The sequence below is a fragment of the Siniperca chuatsi genome, linkage group LG8 (assembly GCF_020085105.1).
Source record: "Siniperca chuatsi isolate FFG_IHB_CAS linkage group LG8, ASM2008510v1, whole genome shotgun sequence".
NCBI lineage: Eukaryota > Metazoa > Chordata > Actinopteri > Centrarchiformes > Sinipercidae > Siniperca > Siniperca chuatsi.
In genome coordinates this window covers 8,646,259-8,668,148 of record NC_058049.1, presented here as the reverse complement: position 1 = coordinate 8,668,148, position 21,890 = coordinate 8,646,259, and the positions used below count along the sequence as shown (strand labels likewise).

The window sequence follows — 21,890 nt, the reverse complement described above, 5'->3', positions numbered from 1 at the left end:
AATAAAGTTTTACTTACAGAACGTAAAGACGCAAATGTAGCTGACACTGTTAACAGGGATGTAATATGCAAGAACAGGAACAGATTAAACCTCCGTTACTATGTCATAAACATAAGAAAACAAAGTCAGAAGTGGCAGAAATATAAGCTAAGGAGAGACAGAAGCAATGTTTATTCAGATGATGACCCAGCAAGTATTGATTTGGTGAGTTGCAGGTCAAAAGATGTCTAGATGTCTGTGTTAAAACTGGGCCAAACTTGGTTTTTAGACATCTAGGTTACATAAAAATGTCTATCAACAACATTTAAATTGCTACATTTAAATATGAGGCAGGTCTTAACAATACATTGAAATATAGCAATTGAAATGCTGTTGAAACAACCGCTTTTGCATTTAGGTTTTATTTGCTTAATGACTTCAAACTTCAACACTCAAATAAATTACCTTAAATACAGTACAGTATATTTGTAATGTACCCTAAGTAATTACTCGTTGAAGATGACAAAAGTGTCTGTGTCTGTTGTTTTGGCCTTCAAGGATCACCTACTTGAATATAACCCTTTTATATCTTATCTGCAATTATTTAACTGCTAGGAAGCCAAATCCGTTGAGATGTTTATAAAACCAGTCTCTCTCTCTCTCTCTCTCTCTCTCTCCTTTATATGTGTTATGTCAATATGAAAGGCTCCCTTACAGCAAATATTCACCTCTTTATCACTAAAGTGGACCACAGCAGTTGGTGGTATTGTGTGTGTATGTGTGCGTGCGTGCATGCATGCATGCGTGCATGCATGTTTGTGTGTGTGTTATCACTGCTGTTAATGAGTAACAGTGTCTGCCTCCAAATTGCTGATAAAAGTAAGGTCGAGGACACCGGTTTGCTTCACACACACATGCACACAAACACTCACACACACTCAAGAGTGTTAACTATTTCTTATCATGCGCCAACTATGTCTTGCCTTATCTGCAAGGCACGGTGTACTCCACAGACACACACATACAGGACACACACACAGTATACTTACTATACAAACAGATTTTTATTTACAATGGCCATTCTGTTGAGATCAATATAGCTAAATGCAGTTGTTTATCACAAAGGGTATGTTTAATTGTTCTTTGGTTCAGAGGGTCATTGCTAAGTTGTGTCCACTGCTGGTGACTGTAACCTGACAGTGACTGAATAAGTAAATTGACCTAACCTCGGATTCCTCACATACAACCACAACACCTGCCACTGCTGCACTTTTGGGGACAGACTTTGCAGCCTAACACGTGTTTGTCAGAAGAGACTGGTGAAGGTTGGCTAGAGTGAAATGGTGAAGCTGTTTGCATGTCTGAATTTTTTTCTCTGTGTAAATATGTTGCTCTTTTATTTGTGTATCCTCTAAGTCTTAAAATAAAGTATCTAACTGTAAGACCTTAAATGCAAAACTTGTATCTGATCTACCAAACAGAATCGGACATCATGTTCCTCACCAGTTTCCTGATGTTATTTGTCTATAATTTAATGCTTGTGCATTTTTGCATCTTTTTTTTTCTATTTCTAGAGTCTTGGTAGTGCTAAAGCACCTTAAATATACAGTAGCTGTCAGAGACCTGCAGACCCCAGTTTCTGGAGATGGTAGTTTATCTTATGCGCCTGCTAGATTTATTGTTTTTTTATTTCTGAGAAATATTTAATGCTTAAACATTGGTGATTCAGTAAGCTGAGTATGCTGTCATACTTCTTAGTAATTGCCGCTTGATCAGAGCGTCTGCTCCCTGTCTGTCTCAGGTCTTTTTTTGCCCTAAAATGAAACCCAGTCCTAAGCCTCCATACAGCCAGGAAAAATGTACACACAGACACACACAAATACACACACTGGAATGGAATAGTACTTATGGCCTTTGACTTACTTTCAGCCCAAGCTTTGCCTGCTTACACCGTTTATTCAGTCTTTTTCCTGCTCACCTTTTCTTTCTCAAATCTCTTTCTTACCCTCCTTCTTTGTCCCTTCGTTAAGGAGCTATAAGTTGCTGGTCTAAATTTGCCTAGATACACTAATCTTACAAAACATGATTTATTATCTGGCCAAAGTGGCACTAAAGCTTGCAAAAACCATTTCCTCCTCCAGTTAAAAAAATGAAGTAATCAGGCAGTGCTCTCTTGATGTCTATATATAGCATATACTATATGCTTCAGAGATTCAAAAAGTCTATAAATAACTTGATCCGTAATGTAAAAACAAACCTTGTCAGGTCACATGGATGTTATGGAGACACTCTGTCATCACAGGAGATGTGTCTGGGCATTTTAATATTCTCACTTTCAAACTGTGTAAAATCTTAATTTACCTCTCACCTCTGTCCATGAAAGACAGAAGTCATAGAGAAAACATCTTTCTGTGTCTTCATTCGTGAGCGACTACCAGATCAGTTTTCAACAAGTCATGACTGCAAGTTGTTAATGGACCGTTGAGGATGTCTCTAACTCTGTCAATCTTTTTTGTTATCTTTTTGTCTCACAGGATGTAAACGTAATACAAGGTTGTAGAAAGCAAAGTACGGTTTTTATCCAAGGTAGTCATTAAAATGTCAGTTTCTTGTCCAGTGCGCAGTTTACCTGTAAATCCTCAAATCTTAGCAGGTAGTTGTTTGTGTGGATTAGATCATCTCTCTTTATCCCTTCTTCACTCCATCCCTTAACTCTCTGCATAGATGTCTGTGGTGTGTGTATGTGTGTGTGTGTGTGTGTGTGTATTAGTGTGCAAGTATGTCTTTTCTGCTATCATTGTTATTACACACACACACTAACACAAGTGCATACTGTGCATGATGTGGTTTCCATAAAGCCCTTTATAAGCTTTAAAAGAATGTTCTAGGTTCAAACCGCCCTCAGGTTAGCAGAACTTTATGTTCTCTGTCTCGATTTCCTCAAAAGCCTCCTTTCCACTTTTCCCATGTTTGATTATCCTCCATCTTCCCTTTATGAGATTAAATTACTGCAGTGTTTATTTTGGGACCTTAGACTGCAGGTTTCACAGGTTGCCTTGACTTTTTTTTATTCGATTTTTCGAAACAAAAAATATTTGTATTTAAGCATGATTTTATGAAAAACAGAAACCTTGATGTATGTAGATAGATGTAGTATTTGTTTTCCTCAGCCTCTCTGTGGACACAAACGGAAGTGATGAAAAAGATGCAGGTGTTTTAAGGTGTTACTGTTAAGCTTTTATCACCAGTTTTTCAAGATAAACATATTGTTTACTTGCATGTGCCAGAGTGTAGCCTGGCTAGTATACTTCTTTTCATAAGTGGCTGCTTGGTCAATGCATTCTCTGTAAAATCACTGAATTTGCACTGCAGGAGCTGAAAAATGACGTTTTAATCTGGTTATTATTTTCCCATGAAAGATACTGAGGGTTGTAGTCATGAGTCATGGGGGTATTCTAATGGTTTCAAACCAGACCATTCAATAACAAATGAAAACCATTATTCTATAATGACTCAAAAATAGATCTTAATTTCAGAGCGACATATTAACAGTTAGCAGTTTCTATTAAAATGTATGGGGGCGTTAGCCACAAGCTAGCTTTAGGTTGTACATAGCTGCTACAATAAATTATGCAAAGAGTAGCTTGGTTGACATTTTAATAGCAAATATAGACATTTTTTCCCACAGTTGCATAAACACAAGGCGAGATTTCAAAGTAGCGAAATGTTCCCATAATTGCCTTTTCCTTTTCCCTCAGTTAGTTAAATTAATCGTCTTCATAAATCTTTTCTCCCATACTCGTTTGGGTGGGGTGTGCCATTAAAAATGATTCATACCTTTTTTAGTCTGAGCAAATTTATTTCTCTTGCCAATATATTAAATAAACCCAACAGGAAAAGTTCTGTGGTACATTACATTAACATAAAATTTTAACATGAAATTTAAACACTGGTCTTTGTTTTTGGAAGGAAGAGCATGACTGTATGGCAGTCTTATATAACTTTTACACTTTCATGTTAGGGCACTGTCTCTATGTGTGTGAAGTGTTAATTCTAAAGGAGGTTTAGGGAAATCTTTGAGTTTAAATCTTATACAAGTTTTTCAAACACAGCAACTTGTTTGGTAGGTTTCTTCTAAATACCAGCATTGATTCTTATTCCAAATCCTGATTACGTTTTTCCTCCAGTGAAAAGCAGACAGGTGCAGCAGCCAGAAGGGAAGAAAGGTGGAACAATATAACCAGCTATTAGAAAAGCTGCAGTGAAAGGAGCAAAGAGAGAGGAAGTAAGAAGAAATCACATTTCTAGGAAAGGTCTGAGATTATTATCAGGCCATAAAATATCTGATTAAAACAAATAAAAAAGGATTGTGTGTGTGTGCTCTCAGAAAGCCGATGGTGTGAGTCGCTCAGGGGATCAGGTTGCTGTACCAACCACTCAGAAGTTTTCCTGGCCACTGTGTGTTTTTCTTTTGTGTGTGTGTTTGTGTGAGACAAGTGTAAGCCTTAGGTTTTTATGTGTATAAGGGTGTGTGTGTATCCTGCCCAGCCTCAGGCCTAGTGTTAACTTCCAGGACAGAGTAACAAGCAGCAGTTAACCTATTCTTGGGGTGGAAGTGACAGGGAGAAAGTGTCAGTTTATCTGTGTGTGTGTGTGTGTGTGTGCACGCGCCTGAAGAAGACAACTTAATGTGTACCCGTCAGTCTGCCTGTTGCCTCAGGCCAAAGAAAGGCGTGAGTGTGTTAGAGTGTGTGTGTAAGTGAACTACTGTTAGGGAAGGAAAGACAATCAGCAAGATCTCAGACAGTTTTTGTTGGGTTAAATCTGTCAGTGTAAGCAGCCTGATGAAAAAAGTACAACTTGGTTCAGCTGATGTGGCGTTTCACAACAAGCAGTCCCACTTGTCATAATCTATTTAGAAAGTATTGAAGTGATAGCAGGATTCAGGCTGTAAAGAGAATTCAGACACAAAAGCATAACAGCAGGGGATTATAGGTTTCACTGAAAGTCTTGCGTAAATAGCGGACTTACGGGTATTGGGTTAATTTGAGTAGTGCACACACAAATTCTCACTGCCAATTTTATAAATTCTGAGCTTAGTTAAAAGTACAAGAGAGAAAGAAAGAGTTAAATATTACTTTTATAACGATATGATCTGATAATAATGATGACCTCTTGAGGACCCAGTTGTCTTTCAGTGTTCCAACCTTTCGAGAAACTCACAGCATAGCTTGGCATGCATACACACATACACATACATACACACACACCTCTACCTTGCGCAGTACATTAACGCTGTGTCCCGCTGTTAAGTGCACTCCATCAAAAGCATTCCTCAGCTCTCTCCTCTCACTCCAGTCTCACTTCCCTGCCAACAACAACGGTGTGTTGGACTCTGCAGACCCATCTGACTCTAAGACCAGTGGAACGTTAAGGGCATTAAAAAACAAACTCTCAATCCAAAACCAAAGCATAAAGGGCAGTCCTGACTGTCACACACTGCCAAAATATGCAACACAAAAAAAATTACTAAATTAGCGAGTATTTTTTTTAGCACTTGCTAAAACTATTTAAGAAACCTCAGTTGTGTTGGAGAGTTATAGAGGCATTTAGAGTTCTCATTCTAATGTAAAATATGTTAAAAATCCTACTTTGTCAGCAAGTTATGGCATTGATTTTTTTTTCATGTAAGAAAATTTCACTCATGGAAATATCTGTGAAAGGCATTAGAGAGTCAGATTTGAACAAACAGCGGACATTAGCTGGTAATGATCTATGAATTTCTGAGAAGTATGTAGAACACAGAACCAAAGAAAACATACTAAAACTGAATTTATGTTAAACTCTACGGTATTATACCTGCTAATGTTAGCATGTTAAAATGAAAGGTGTACTGGTTGTATTTGTTGGCCAAAGCAAGAAAAACTGTCTGTCTGCACTTGAATGTGACGACTAGTATCAGAATTAATATCTGTAGACTAATCTACATGAGACAGAGCTAGACAAATCTATGAAACCTAATCCACATGACTAGATTAGACCAAACTGGGCTGAACCAGACTGTACTAGACTACAATGGACTACAGTAAACTGGATTTGTTGAGGCCAGAGTGGACTGGACGTTATTAGAATATACTAGACTAGGCCTAGACTTGACTAGACTAAACTAGACTGACCTAAACGCAACGTTGATACACTAGTGTGGACTAGACTAGACTGGACTGGAATATGCTAGACCAGAGATTGTACAGAATAAACAAATGACATAGTGAGTTTTTAGAAGTGCTGGTAGACAGATTTTGTCACCTTTGGAGTCAGGCTAGCTGTTTCTTCCTGGTTCCAGTCTTTATGCGAAGCTAAGCTAACCCGCTCCGCGCTCCAGCTTCACATTGAACAGACAGATATGATAGTAGTATCAACCCTTTCACTCTCTGGAAAAATTCCCAAAATGTCAAACTTTTCCATTAGTGGAATTAAAGCAGTGTATTTACAGTTGTTTTGGGAGTAACCAGTAAAAGAACAGATGGTATGAACTGATCGCTGCTCTGCTTTATTTGGCCTTCAGACTCCTTCTTTCAGCCACCATCCATGCAGAGGATGTGCAGTTCTGAGCTGGAAGGTTCTGCCTCTGTGGGAGTAGTGTGTGTCTGACGTGGGCTGTGTTTTCCTGTCATTAGGCAGAATACCAGACGTGCACATCTAACCTACCTACACTCGTGGACTGTGGAAGAGGAGGAGGACCGCAATGAGGAGGGGAAGGAAGGGAGGAAAGGAGGCTGCTAGTGTGTGTTCCCTTCATCGGGGAGACATGTAGGAGAGGTTAACTGTCGAAAGTTGAGAGGTTCAGTTAGAGGTCCTGCTCCTGTGATCCTCTGGGAAAGAAACTGGGGAAGTTGTGTGTGTGTCTGTGTGTGTGTGCAGATCTGAAAAGGGCAGGAGACCAGTAAATCAGTCAGGAGTGAAAGGAGAGATACTGCATTGAACGAGAAAGAGGATGGTGTGAATGAGTGTGATGAAAGAGAAAAGAGAGAGCAGGGAGTAAGAGAGCAAAATAGAGAGAGGCAGAGAGAGAGAGGAAAAGAGTGATGACAGGGAACAAGAGGGGACAGGAGGAGGTAGTGAGGGGAAGCAAGAGGTTAAGGGCAAAAAAGAGAGAGGTAGCATGGGAGTGGTAAGAGTTCAGGGGAATGAGCTATCAATCTGCTAGAGAAAGAATGATAAGAAGAAATAAATATAGAGAAAGAAAATATAGGAACATTAAAGGGACAGTTAATATAGAGAAAGGAGGGAATACGTACATAAGAGAATGAAAGTGGGATAAAGAAAGAAAGAAACAGGAGTTAAAGAAAGAAAAGGAGAAAGGGGATCATAACGGGAGATATACTGTACAGTATGTAAAAAGGAAATAGCAGAAAAGAGCAAGAGAATGAGAAAAGTGAAAGAAATAGAGGTAGAGCGTAGGAAAAGGAGAAAGAGTGAGCTGTTGGTCCCTGATGAGAAAGCCATACAGCTGAACGAACACATTTCCCTTCCAGAAACGAGAAGGATGGAGGCAGAAGAGGCTCCCGTGAATACCTCTGTGTGACTAATGTCTTTTTCACACATTTCACCTCTATCCATCCATCATTGTGTCCACCTCCTGCTCTCCTGTTAAAACAACAGCTTGTCGTGACAGCAAATACTAGAAGACTACTGTAACTGTTCTCCTTTTATATATAATCAGCTTTATGTATACTACTCTACTTCACCTTATTCATCTCCTACATCTATAGCTGCACACTGGAGGGATAAATCAAGATCCTTGTTTTGACTGCTGGCCAATTACTTTGAATTTTCTGAAGTCTGAGACCCAGCAGGAAGGCTACAAAGCCATGGCACTTACTGTTGCTCATGCTAACTCCCAAGTGCTTCCTAAAGAAATGCAAAAGAGTAAAATTACATGTATATAAATGCAGCTAATTACCTGTGCGGCAGAGGATTTTTCATGGGAAAAGAAGTCTTTCACTTGTACTTAAAACAACAAATGTCAAAGAATAACTCTTACAACTTGGGTTAAGTCATCGTTCCTATTAGTAATAATAACAAATTATACACCAAGTTGCTGTGATCTGGGAATGTGACCACATCACTAAAACAAAAGTCTAACAGGGCAAGAAATACAATCTGTCAGAAGACCAGACTTTTAAATAAGCTAAACTTATGTATGTGGAAGAGAAAACAAAGACATTAAATCCATAAATTACTTGATAAGTAAAATTATAACCTGTATTGTCCATTCTAAACATCCATCCAGTTGTTCAGGAGGTAGAGTGGGTCGTCCAAAACAGGTTTTTATTTCTATAAACATACTGCACGTTGTTTTTGCCTGCCATCCACTTCTAATTTGTTCCACAATCTGCTTCACTGGGCTTAATTATGGACAAATTAAAAGTCTCCATACTCAATATTTGGCAGCAGGCTGGGTACAGTAATTCTCTGTGATAAGAAAGTATCAGACAAAGGGGGCAATAAATTAAACACACCTTAAATGTTTATATTTGAGGTGTGTTTACATATGTTTCTAAACTATATAAGACCATATGTATTCTTCTAGATAAGCCTCTATCAGGCACATTGTTCAGATCAAACCACCCTTTGTCCTTTAAATATTTCTTAAACTACAGGACATGACCTGAGGTTGGTTGTTTTCTGATGGTTTTCCATACAATTGCCTTTTGTAGTCTGTTAGGACACTCTGTTCGCTACATGGTGGCCTATTATGTGCTTTTTCGTACTATATTTGGAGGGTATTGTTTTAACCCAGAAGGAGTAATGAGAAGACAAACAGAGATGTTCAGTATGCGCAGAACCTTGCAAACTCCTACACACCTCCTGCTTCCGACTCTCTATCTTCCTGTTTGTCTTTCTTTGTACTACTCTCCTATTCGGCCATATTTCTTTCCCTTTTTCTTCTCAGACTTACTCCCTTAAATTCCATCCTCTCTCATTCCCTTCATTTCCTCCCTTCTCACCTACCTTCCTTCCTTCCTCTCTTTCTCCTCCTCCTCACCTCTATTTGTTCTCTCCACCACCCCCCACTTCTTTCCATCACTCTCTAATTTCCTCCCATCTTTCCCAGTCAATCCTGGGCCTGCTCCTTCACCCCCTCTGTTTTTCTAGTATGCAGTTTCACAGTAGACCGGCTACTGAGCGGTCAAGGTCACGGCTGATTTCATGTCTCGACACGACATCTCACTTGATATTAGCTTGGCTTTGTGTTTGCTCTCTGGGGATTCTATTGTTGTCTGTGTTAAAATGTCAATGTTTTAGCTAAGCCGTTATAAACTTCTTAAAGGTTAAAGGATAATTCCTGTGTGCTAAATGCCATTTTGGAGGGTTCTTTGGTTCTGAGAATGGTGGTGAAAATGAGAGGTACATGGCTGCAAACGTGGAGATGGGGGCATGTCAAGAGAATAGGCCATTCAGGTCATTCTAACCTCGATCCTAAACCTGCTGACACACACACTTCCCTCAAAATGCCTCCATCCCTCAACACACCTTTTGCTGTGTTGAAGCAGCGACCTTTATGAAACCACACATTTTGTGCATTAATCTGGTTATGGGTACATCCAGGTTTTCCCTCAATACAATGTCAGTGATAAGTATGAAAATGGAACAGCTTAAATATAACCTGAGAGCTGAAATGAGTAGTCGATTCATTGATTAGTTGTCAACTACTTTGATTATCGACTAATCGTTGCAGTCATTTTTCAAGCAGAAATAGTGAAAAAATGCAAATCATTCTCTGGTTGAAGCTTCTCCAAAATGATGATTTGCTGCCTTTCTTTGTCATCAATTATTGTGAACTGAACATTTTTAGGTTTTAGACTGTTGGTCAGCCAAAATGAGATATTCAAAGAAGTCACTTTGGGCATTTTTTCACTATTTTGTAAAATTTCATAGCTTAAACTATTAATCGGCAGATTAATTGATAATGTAAATCATCTTTAGTTGCAATCCTATATAACCTGAACCTGAATACCAGGCTGGTATCTGGAATCGAATGGGAATGAAAATAGAAAGATGAAGAATGAAGAAAGTTTTTGATGCCTCAATGGATCATAGTCCTTAAGATATTGTATCTCTGCTAAAGTGGGTCAGAATTACCTATTAAGGGAAAGATCTAAACAGTGTGGACTACAGTAACTACTACTCAGTGATTCCCAGTTCTACCCAGTTCAGACAACTGGATTTTGCTGCTGCTGCTGGAAACAAAAAACACAACAATTTTCTGTAAGCTAATGTGAAAAGTTTCATTAGCAGGATTACATGCACTCAAGTAACCTGGTTGTTTACACTTCCTGTAGTAATCTCTAACTTTGTGTAACTAGTCTGAAGAGGGGGTAGAGTGGTGAAGGGGTAGTGAAAAAAGATAATTATTTATCATAATCATAATCTCAATAACTCTCTTTTTCTTCTCCCACCTTTAAGGTCCACCCAGGGTGTCAGAGCGAGTGGCCCACCGGCAGAGCGTCCGTCTTGGTCGCACCATGAAGCTGCCCTGTCCCGTGGAGGGTGACCCCCCGCCGCTCATCATGTGGACCAAAGATGGCCGCAACATCCACAGTGGGTGGACACGGTTCAGGGTGTTACAGCACGCTCTGCGTATTAAAGAGGTGGAGGCTGAGGACGCAGGGACCTACATCTGTAAGGCTACCAACGGGTTTGGCAGTGTGAACATCAACTACACACTCATCGTTATTGGTAAGTGATTTGTAAAAACATTGTTACTGCAACATGAGACACCAATACAAACCTTTGGATTAAGTCAACAAAACATGAATAAACTGCACCAGTGCTAAAAAACACTTTTATAGACTTGACATATTAATAAAAAGCTATTAAACAACATTTTTCAATAAATCTACCAATGTCGTCACTTACACTGATGACTCCAACTTCTTTTGGAGGAAGACTTGTGATTGTACAGGAAAACCACATGAGTCTTTTGATGAAGCAGTGTGGAGTTTTGTGTATTTTTTTGTGTTTATGTGTATGTTTGTATGATGACAGGCCGATAAAAACCAGCCATCCACGAGTAAAGCTCAAGATTTTGCCCTTTTATTTCTCTAATCCTCTCTTGCTTATTTTAAGTTTGCATTTGGTCTACTGTACTAAAATCTTCTCTTCTTCATGACACATGATTTTTCAGTCTTTATTTTTCTTTTTGTCTTTCTTTGTTATTTGCTTTACTTGCTTGCTTCCATTGACTCTGCTGTGTGAGTTTCTAGGATATAATTAGCCGGATTAGGTTGGTGGGGCCATTATACAGTTCTTCTTTTGTCTGACTTTTTTTGCTTGTTTGTGTTTGTGACCACAATTGTTGTGCTTATGTGTTCCTACATGATTCTGAATCAGAGTTTGCAAAGAAGAAGCTTTTGTTTTTCCACGGGTTGTATTTGTGTGGAGGACATTGCGTCAGTGTAGTATGGAATGTCACGTCTGTCTGTGTGTGTGTGTGTGTCTCAGTTTTGATATCTTTATAAAAGACACGTTGTTCTTTTTTCTCTTCATAATTATTTTTCAACTTTGCATCCAGAAAGCTGAGTTGGCTGTCAATGTGTCTGGGTGTGTATATCTTCATGTATCTCAGTTGTACAAACTATGAGATGTCATGTGGTGGCTGCAGTCCGTAACCCTGTGGACTATGACAACCTTGCTGCTCAAATACTGGTGCGTTCCTTTCTATACCAGGACTCAAATAGCTGCTTCCCTCAACTCCTATCCATGTAAACAAAATACCTGGCGATAAGACAGTGTGTCAGTGCACATTTACACATGTAAGTCAGTGTGTGTCTGTGTGCTGCAGTGTCTCCACACCCCTCTATGTGTGTGCATCATTCCATGTGTTTGTCTACATGCCATTCTGTATGAATGTGTGTGTGTGTGTGTGTGCGTGTGTGTCAGGTTCCAGCGTTCCAGAGAATCTGACTAAAGCATCGCTCTCTGAAAAGCGTCAGCACTTCAAAGACGGGCTTGAGTACAATGCTCCGACACAGATATTACCAGCCGATATTTTCTGTATTTTAAAGATTGTAGGTGGTGGATGATGTTTACAGTGTATTGATAAATCTTGGAATTTAAATTACGTTGCATAGCTTTGTTTTTGATATGATTTGTGACACGAGACCAATTAACAAACACAGAGTTATGAAAGGGAATCCATGTTGGTTTTTAGATATTATTGTGCTCAAACTACATTAATGAAACAGCTGATTTTACCCCCGGTTATCCCTGAAATTACATTTTCTGTTTCTGTCAAGTTTGCATTCCAGTTGTAGTTGAATAACTTTTTGGATCGAAGTTGGTACAATTAATTGGAATATTGGCAGTAAATAATATCCTTTTATTCTCCAGTAATCATTATCGATATGCGATCCAAAGCTGTATCGGTCTTGACCTGAACTTCAAAGGCAAACTGGCATACAGAGGGCAGCAGGGGTGGGGGGCAGCAGCTGCCGGTGAGGTCATCCAGACAGACAGCTGCTGCCTCTCTCTCTCTCTCTCTCTCTCTCTCTCTCGTTCACTCGCTCTCATTCACTGTCCCTTTCATTCACTTTCACATATTCATGCACACTCACATGCTTCAGAAATGAGCGAGGCAGGAGTTTGTCATTTAAGTTAGTCTCGTTGGGAATTGAGATTCAGCACAATGAATAAAAACACACCAAAAGAGTGCCAGCCTATGTGAAATAATGACCATTTCATTTCTCAAACATTCCTTCTTTAACAAAGGACCACCTACAGTAATGTAATGCACCTCCGACAATATAGGTGTAGTTGACAAAACAATTTCACCTTTAAATTGTCATCAAAGCAGAGGCTACATCACTACATATGCAGATTACAAAAATGGTACCCAGAGATACTTTGTGCTCTACCAGGTTAACCTTCAAAGATGACCCTTCCCTGTAATCCAAGCCCGAAATCATGCCACAGCATCTCCTTAGAGAGGCAGTTAGCGTGGAAAGCGGTGTTTTCATAGCTGGAACAATCTGCATAGGCAATGATGTTTAAAGCATTGGGGGGGGTCGATGGATGCATGGGTACTGTTGTCTCTGTCTAAGAAGTGATGGCCTGTGTTCATCGGCTTTATAACTAGATGAAGATCATATCACTGTAGTTTTGCTTTCTGCTGCTCTGTTCAGTGTTTTTCTCTCTGCTGTTGTGCTTTGCCTCCTCCCATCTCTCCTCCTTCTCTCTGCTTTCATCTCATCTTGTCTCCTCTCCTGTGTGGTCCTGCTGTAATTATTCTATAACCGCTTCGTTTCACAGTAATGAGCCCACACCTGTGACTTATTGTCTTTCCCTCTCAATTTCTAACCCAAAATATCTTTAACACCTTTTTCCTATTAGCACTCAATCTCGGCCCTCATTCCTCCTTCCTCAGTCGGCCGGCTCATTTTTCTCCGACCATGTCTTAATTTGTATCAATATTTTCACAGTTTCCCATTTTTCCCCAGACGTAATAGCATTTGATTGCCGTAAAATATCCACTGTACTGCTACCCAGTGATTGGAAGTGATGGAGAGGCGTTTTGTGAAGGCAGGCTTTTGTTGGCAGGGGAAATTAGAAGATTCCTTGAAGTGTTTGTTCTTTTATTGTGTGTGGGTTGGCAAATGTTTGCGTGAGTAAATAGTCTGTGTGTGTGTGTGTGTGTGTGTATATATATGTGCTTGTTTATCTGAAGGGTTGTGTATGTGTGTATGTATGCGTTGGTGTGCGCAGATTTATGGGACCACCAGTAAAGTGAAACTGAGAAAGATATTTTTTCTGCTCAACAAACTTCAATGTCCTTCAAAAACTGAATGCCAGGAGAGCTCTCATTTCGTCCTCCCTCTCTCTTTCTTTTTCTCTCTCTTTTTCTCTCTTGTCTGTCTCTCCTACATGCTTGTATGAAATTCTGATATTGTTTTCCTCCTCCCAGAGGAGTGAATGATAGAAAATTTACAGTTCAAACCAGATGTGATGACAATGGGAGCGTGTCTGGAGCAGAGTTGGGAAACCGTGCGTAAGAAGGAAGGAAGCGGTTTGGAGTTGTGTGTGTGTGTATGTGGGTGTATTAGAGTGTGTTTCAGTGCACGTGAAACTGCAGAGTTTTAATGAAAATGTTCATTAATACACTTTTGTCTGAGAGTGTGTGCATGCGGGTCCATTCATATAAGTGACTGGTGAGAAGATTTGCAGTGATTTAAGAGCTCTGCCATAGCAGCTGACATCTGGTCATAAAAGACAGAGAAAGATATCAAACGTGACTTGTTTAAACGTGTTTAAATAAATGAGCTTGTATGTGATTTATGTTCATCAAGCGGCAGATACTAATGAATATTGAAAGAAGAAAAATGGAAGTGCAAGAGGAAGCGTGACAAATGGAAAATATACCCAAACTTGAAAGAGGATTGTTTTAGAAAAATGATTCTGTTCTACATTTTCTCAATTTAAGCTCTGCGGTTTTATGCCAGGAATAGTCCACTAACATTGCTAAACACAATTAAAATCTATTATCACTTAATACAGACTGACATCCTGACATCACACAGCTTAGTCCTGTGTGTCAATTCAATGTGATGTTGCATGCAGACTAAATGGTTTCAAATTGTTGCTTCAGTCTACTTTTATTTCACAATGAGCATCCAGTTCTTTGAAAGCAAATCACGTTCCTTCATTCAGATTTGTTGCATGTGTGAGACTGCAGCTGTCTTCCGGCCAAAAACTAACACATCAGATCAGGTTGCAGACCAACATCATCTCTCTATCCCTCAGTTCCTCCATCCTGATACCTTCCTCTGTTTTTGTGTTCTCAAATTTCTGAGTTTTTAATTGAGATATCTAGTGCCTCGTCTGGAGAGGATGTAGAGGTGGCCAAGGTTTGCAGACTAATCTCATTCACACATTCACCCTCACTCACCTACTTACAAACACACTGGGGTAGCTGTGCCTGTCTTGCTGTATGTTTCTGAATGAGTGTGTGTGTGTGTGTGTGTGTGTGTGTGTGTGTGTGTGTGTGTGTGTGTGTGTGTGTGTGTGTGTGTGCATGTGTGTTGTGGATTTAGTGTTTTTACCGCCAGATTCTTCTGCTCAGGTTACACAGTGCTTTCTCACTAATGGCAGAAAAATGCATGGAGTGAACCTGGAGCTGCAGCATGCTGGTTTGCAGGAACCGCTCGGTTAGTGTTCAGTTGAGGGTTTGAGGCCTCACAGGGATTGTTTGGGGGGTCTCAATCAAGTGGTTTAGTTTCTCTCCTGTGTTTCTCCCTGTGTAAGTTCAAGTTCAAGTTTCTTTTATTACAGCTAGGCTGGTGGAATTAATCTCAGTACAGATGGAATGGCTGTGCCAGGACACCACATACAACATCAGTGCAAACAGACATAAGTGCAAAAAGAAAAAAAACATATAGTACACAACTCCACATACAATTACAACTTTTGCATATTTATCAGCTGTAAGGCTTTGGAGCTCCAGTTAAGGAGCTTTTCTGTTTTCACTATCACAGTCATTCCGTGCTGCTGTGCATCAGAACTGTTCGGTTCATGTTGGTCCTCCTGTTGTAACAACATGCCGCCCTTACAGCGAGGTAGACAAAGCTGTTCCTGCGGAAATCAGGGTGGCACTGTGGAGAATAGAGATGTAAACATGCTGGTGTGTGTGTGTGTGTGTGTGTGTGTGTGTGTGTGTGTGTGTGTGTGTGTGTGTGTGTGTGTGTGTCCGTGCTCATATGAAAAAGCATGGGGGGATTGTGGAGCCACAGATGGGGAGAAAGAATGGAGTCGAGTTTCAAAAGCTGTTTTCCGCCTCGTTGTTGAGTCCAGTTGAGACAAACACACTCAGATGCACAAAGATATATGTGCTGTATCTCTGTGCATATACGTACATATCAACAAGACAGGACAGGAAAACATTCAGTTGTTTTTCCATGCATACACACACATCACAGACAGATGTGAACAAACACACACATCTACACGATTACACACTCCTCGGGGGCCCTGGCCTCCATTTCACGGCTGTCTGTCCCACATCCTCTCGTTCTGCCTCGTTTCACTTTCAGCAAAGAGACGGAAAGAAGATGAACAGGAGGGAGACACAGAGAAAAAAAATGTAATTGAATTGAATTGAAAGAATAAAGCTTCTGTTTTTTCCTGGCTTCAGTCTGAAGACGTCAACAAGTCTGGAGAACAAAAAAGAATAATAATGGATGTTTTGGAAATCCATGTCATAACAGGTTGAGATGTCACGCTTAAATCCAAAACATTGTAGGGATAAAGAGAGGTGTATCTACTGTATCTATCGAAACTCAAACTTCATCAAGAGAGCAAAGAAAGGAAGCACTCACAGTATCTCCACACTGATTGATTAATCTGTAGACAGTGTAGTGGAAAACAACTCAACACTAAGTATTTAGCATCCAAAATATGGAGGAACAATGACATATCGAGGACATCACTGAAAACAAATTTTTACAAGAAGTAATTTGTGTTGTAAAAAAACAATAAGGACTCAGTCCCTAAAAGGTTTGTGCATTTGTAACGTTTCACTGTCTTCCATCGCCTCCTCACCAAAACGGTGTCTCATTTCTTACACCTTGTCACCTTCTCTCAGATGTGTCTCTCTTTGTCCTCTCTCTTTCCAAACTCAACTCTCTTTCTTCTTCTCTCTCTCTCACAACCGTCCTGTGGTCGTATTCCTCCTGCTCCATCAGCCGATAGAAGATGTCTTTTCTCTCGAGTGTCTCTCAGCTCCCCTCATTCTTCCCCCTTCTGTTTGCCTTCATGCTCCATTAACACTTGTGTATGTGCATTTCTGTGTGTGTGTGTGTGTGAGTGAGTGAGTAAGTGAGTGTGGCTTGCATCTACTGATTGTATGCCAAGTCAAGTTCTCATAGACCCCTAATGGGTCTTAAATACCCTCTGCTAGCTTTAACTTCAATTCTCCGTACGAGATGCCATCTGTCAGTCAGCGGGCCTTTTTCTCAAGGCCCTAGCGGTGAGTCATTCTGAAGGGGAAATCCACCCTAAAACAGAAGTAATGCACACGTCGGGGAGTTTAAATGCTATTGTCTATCACTGAAGCTTGAAATCTCTTCATTTCAGCTTCCTGAATTACATTCCTTCTCTCACTCGAGTGTGCTCTGATGCTACAGAAGTGCTAAGTCAGATTTACTGTGAACACAACATATTAACCATGGAAAACTGTTCACGTCTGCTTCCACTTTCTCCCACTTGACACCACGTGTGTAGTTTATTTTTTGTTGATTTTGAATGAATCAACAAAAATAGACAGGGAAGCAGCAACAAGTTACATGCATTAAGTCAACCAATTCTTCTTTTCGTACTGTCCTGCTACCTACCCCTCGCTCTGTCTCTTCCTTCACCTCCATCCTTAGTAAATTCTGTTTTAGGGTTGAATTTGCCTTTCATTTCATCTGCCAGCTGTTCTCAAAGTCTAAAGCAAACGTGTTTTCACTCTGGGTTTCCACAGCAACACAGCTTTACCTCTGTGTGTGTGTTTTGGCATAGCGGACATCCTTTGAGTAAAGAATATAAGTATATTAAGTACAAATGTAGCAGAATTTAACACGGGTCATTTGGTGCACTATTACTCATATCATGAAGTACACTCTGTCCCTAAATAAGACTAAAATTATGTGAAACTGAATATTTGAGGATGTGGGCTGCTTTAAAGTGTCTCAGTTCCTCAGTTTGTTTAATGTAATTAAGACCGAACTCCTCAGTGTGAGTTCAACAGTAACAAAAGAAGGGAGAAAGGAGGAGGGAAAGAGAGGGGGAGGCAGAAGCAGAAGGGGGTGAGGAGAAAACGGCTGAGAGAATCATTGGTGATAATGAGGCAAGAGTGGAGAAAACAGAGCTGCAGAAAGAGTCGGTGAGTAATGGAGTGGAGAAGTTGCTCTGTACCCAAGAAATATTGTAATAATTGATTACCAGAATATTAAAATTATTTCAAAAGTGAACTATTAAAATGTAGTACATATAAATATTAGATATTAATGACAAATGCTTATCAGTTACTAGTAGGGTTTGATATCCAACCTCAGTACTTTGAAATGTGTCAATAATACCAAGTATCAAAAGCTGAATTTCTGGTCACATAGTTCCTGATTTAAATGACAATTTTAGAACATTTTATTTTGGTTCTTATATGACTCTTATATGACTATATTTAACATTCGAGAACCTTGGCTTCTTTTATTGAGTAAAGAAAAGGAATTTGTAGAAAAAAGTGATTATATTTCTCAAAGCAAGGTGTCAAATATAAAGTACTGTTTTTGTATCCATACCGAAGGTCAGATATCATATTGGCAGTAGTGTTGATACATTCAAAGATACTAACCTGAAAAAGAAAAACAGTTTGAGAATCATGTGAAATAGAGAAAAGCAACAAAATCTTGGGAGTTGTGAAGCTGCATCAAGTTTAGTGCTAGTGCTGAATTAATGATAATTACCGTTAATTTGTATCAAACAGCTAATCAATTTCTGCAGTGAGGTAAGTGATGAAGCGAGTAAACGTGAGGTAGTGATCAAGCAGGGAGAGTTCAGACATGTGAAAGGCATCAACAAATCCTCTCAAGGAGACACTCACTGCTCTTAGAGTGGTGCTTATAGGAGATGTGTCCTGCACCCCCCACCCACTTAACAACCACCCACCACCAACCCAAAACCCCACCCCACCTACAACTGAAAGGAAACGAGGTGCTTCAGCATCATTTACTGCATAACTCCCGGGCCCTCACACAGCAAGAACAACGACTCCACATTCTCGCGGCAGAGGGGTTAACCTCTCCAAAACCTCATCAGTGCAAACACTCACACACACACACACACACACACACACACACACACTGCAAAATGATTGGGAGGAGGTGGAGAGAAGAGGAAAGAGGAGAAGATGCAAGAAGAGGAGAAGAGGAATTAAAGCTAGAGTGCAGGATTTTTAAATATAATTGAACGTCTAATACATTCAAGCCCTTGCCAAACGAGTTCACACCATGCTGAAAAATAAAAAATGTAACAGACCTTCATTTACATGTAAAAGTCCTGCACTCTAGCTTTAAACTAAATTTTTGATAAGGATTCCTTACATTACTTTACAGAATTGTGACCAAGACAGATTCTAAGCGGGATATTTTACAGTTAAAAAATATTGAAATTTCTTCTTACTAATTCGAGAAACATATATTGAAAATTTTCCTTTTGGCTAACACTGGCAGAATTACGGTGCTGTTGTGATCAACGTGCATTGCCCCTGAAAATAAATAAAAGAACAAAATATACATAGATAGATAGAACAGGAAGTCAGAAGAGAAGGATGAGGAGAAAGAGAAAAAGAGATTCAGAAAATATTAGAAGGAAGGAAGGAAAGGAGTGTGAATGAGTATTCGTGTCTGATCAGAGCAGTTAGCAGGGGAGCTGTGTACTTCTGAATAGAAAGCTTAGTGGCCATTATGCGGTCTGGAGGATTTGTCCTGTTCACTATTGTTATCCTTAGGAGGTAGCACACACACACACACACACACACAGACACGTATGCATATATACACACACACACCCTCTCTTCCTATTTCTTTCTTTGATTTTCTTCCTATGTCTCTATCACATACATAGACAGATGTACCCATGACTTAAACACCAAAAACACACGCTATGCCCCGAGCCCACCCCCCACCCTGTAACTCCATAATAGGCCAGTCTATTGACAGACATGCTTGTTCGCTGAAGGAGTCTTTTCTCATTAGGGCTGGGATTTTGTTGCTGGCCCTGCAGGCTCCATTGTCCCACTCAGAGCGGGTCATTAGGCCTCCCCGCTGTAACAACCCCCCTGCTGAATAGACCTGAGAGGAGTGGAGAGCCTACGAAGGACAGAACAGGGTCTGGCAATTAGCAAAGACATGTTTGAAGAGAGGAGGGAGAGGAAAGAATGGAAGAATCAAGGAGAAAGAGAAAGCGGACCTGCGCTACTAAAAGGCTTCTTTTGAAGTTTTAGAAACTTTTGTCTGCTTTTTGCTGCTTTGCTCTTGCGCCCTCATCAAAGCCAAAGACTGGTTCTTCAACACGCACCGTCACTCCTCCTCTTCCCTCTCTCTTCTTTCTTTTCTCTCCTGTTCTTCTCTCATTCGTTACTCCTCTCCCCGAGAATGCATTTGTGTCAGCGCTGAAAAGCCCCATATCTTCTGCAGCCGCTTTGATGTCTTAATGACAACGTGAAGAGCGAATTATGCTCAGAGATTCCCCCTTCAGTCTCCTTTTGTCCCTCTCCAGATTCCAGCAGTTACATCTGGCTTTTCCAACCTCACCTCACTGACAAGAAGCAGGCAGGATGCAATGGAAAAAAACGCTTGCATTCAGAGCGAGCAAAAAAGCAGGAAAAAGCACCAGGCATGGAAAAACTTGTTCCACTTATCAAAAGATTTATCACAGTTTCAGCTATGTATCCCAAAGCCAGTGTTTTATCTGGATTTGATAAAGAATTTGTTGCTTATTCAATGTTTTCTTGTCACATGGTTGTATAAGAACTGGGTAGACTAAACTCGTTTTTTTAAAGCTGCCACCGTGCCATATCTCAGCTCCAGGAAGTTTGATAAAAGGCTTTATCGCTTGTATTTTTAAACATTTAACATAGTTGAGGTGAAAAAGGCAGACTGATTACAGAAAATGACTGCTGATTGAAACATCTTATGAAATTATATGTAATTTGAAACAGACAATGTCACTGTAAAAGAAGAAATGAGCTCTACCAGACAGGTTTTGTTTGGAGGCATCAGGTGTGTGTGTGTCTGCATGTACTTACTTGCATAATGTCGCTACATTCCACTGCATTATATTTCACATAAATGCATGCACAATATGTTTTCACTGTGTGTGTGTGTGTGTGTGTATATATGTGTGTGTGCAGTTTTTCCCCATGGTTCTTAGGCAAACACAGCGATGGTTGTGCGGCGCCTCTGCTATCAGCCTGAAGTTTGATCAGTGTGACAGCATGCTGAAAACTGATACACACACACAAAACACACACACACACACACACACACACACACACACAGTGGCCATGACCGTAATCTCTTCTCTACATTCCTCTGTTCTGACTCTATTTTTTATTTGTTTATATGAATGTGTACTACTTTTTTTATAGAATTTGTGTCTAAATGTCCAAATTTTCCAAATATTGATTTAATTGTGCACATCCCTTTGTCTCTCATTCTGTATCGAGCACACTAAATTCAGCACCACCCAGAGGTTTTGTGCTGTTACGAGCTTGCCCACGCTTTCATTCATGCTTTGAAGGGGATTCAGAGCGCTCCATGCCAACATTTGTCGGATTTAAGCCGCCGTGATGAGCCGAGTGTGTCCTTTTCGGTTCTCTGCTGTAACTCTACTTGGCCGTCAGACCAAAGCTCTCACAACAAGTGGAAACAGAAGTAAGAAGACAAGAAGGGAGAGCGGAGGATGTGTAGATGCTGTCAGACATGTCGTTAAATGATGAGAACAAGCTTCAGAGTTTAGGCCCTGTCAGCCCACGCAGACCCTTCTCCTCCTTCTGTACTGCTACTTGTTTCCATCATCCAGCATCCATCTGAGACTCTGAGCATCTTCACTGCCACTGTGTCACAAAATTAAGAAATATGGCATGTTTTTACTGTAAGAAGTGTGCTTCTTAATGTATCCAGTAGGAATTTGAAGGGATTTTCTATGCCCAAAGGGCGTGAAATCCCCTCAACCTGTAGATGACCTTGGGGTGAAGAGATTTTCACCTGACAGCAGCAATGTGTGTTGCTAATTTACACAAGTACACTTCTAACCACATGGGCATACTGTAAACAACTGCCTGATGCATTGCGTTACTTAGTCTTATCCAGTTT

At 40.2% G+C, this 21,890-nt stretch overlaps 1 protein-coding gene across 1 annotated transcript in view; it reads left to right on the top strand.

The window, feature by feature from the left end:
* The window catches only part of fgfrl1a (fibroblast growth factor receptor like 1a), a 70,036-nt gene that overhangs the window by 19,145 nt on the left and 29,001 nt on the right, over positions 1-21,890 (top strand). The window contains exon 3 of the mRNA XM_044205316.1: positions 10,450-10,722. Coding sequence (XP_044061251.1) covers positions 10,450-10,722 — 273 coding nt within the window. The remainder of the gene's footprint in view (positions 1-10,449; positions 10,723-21,890) is intronic.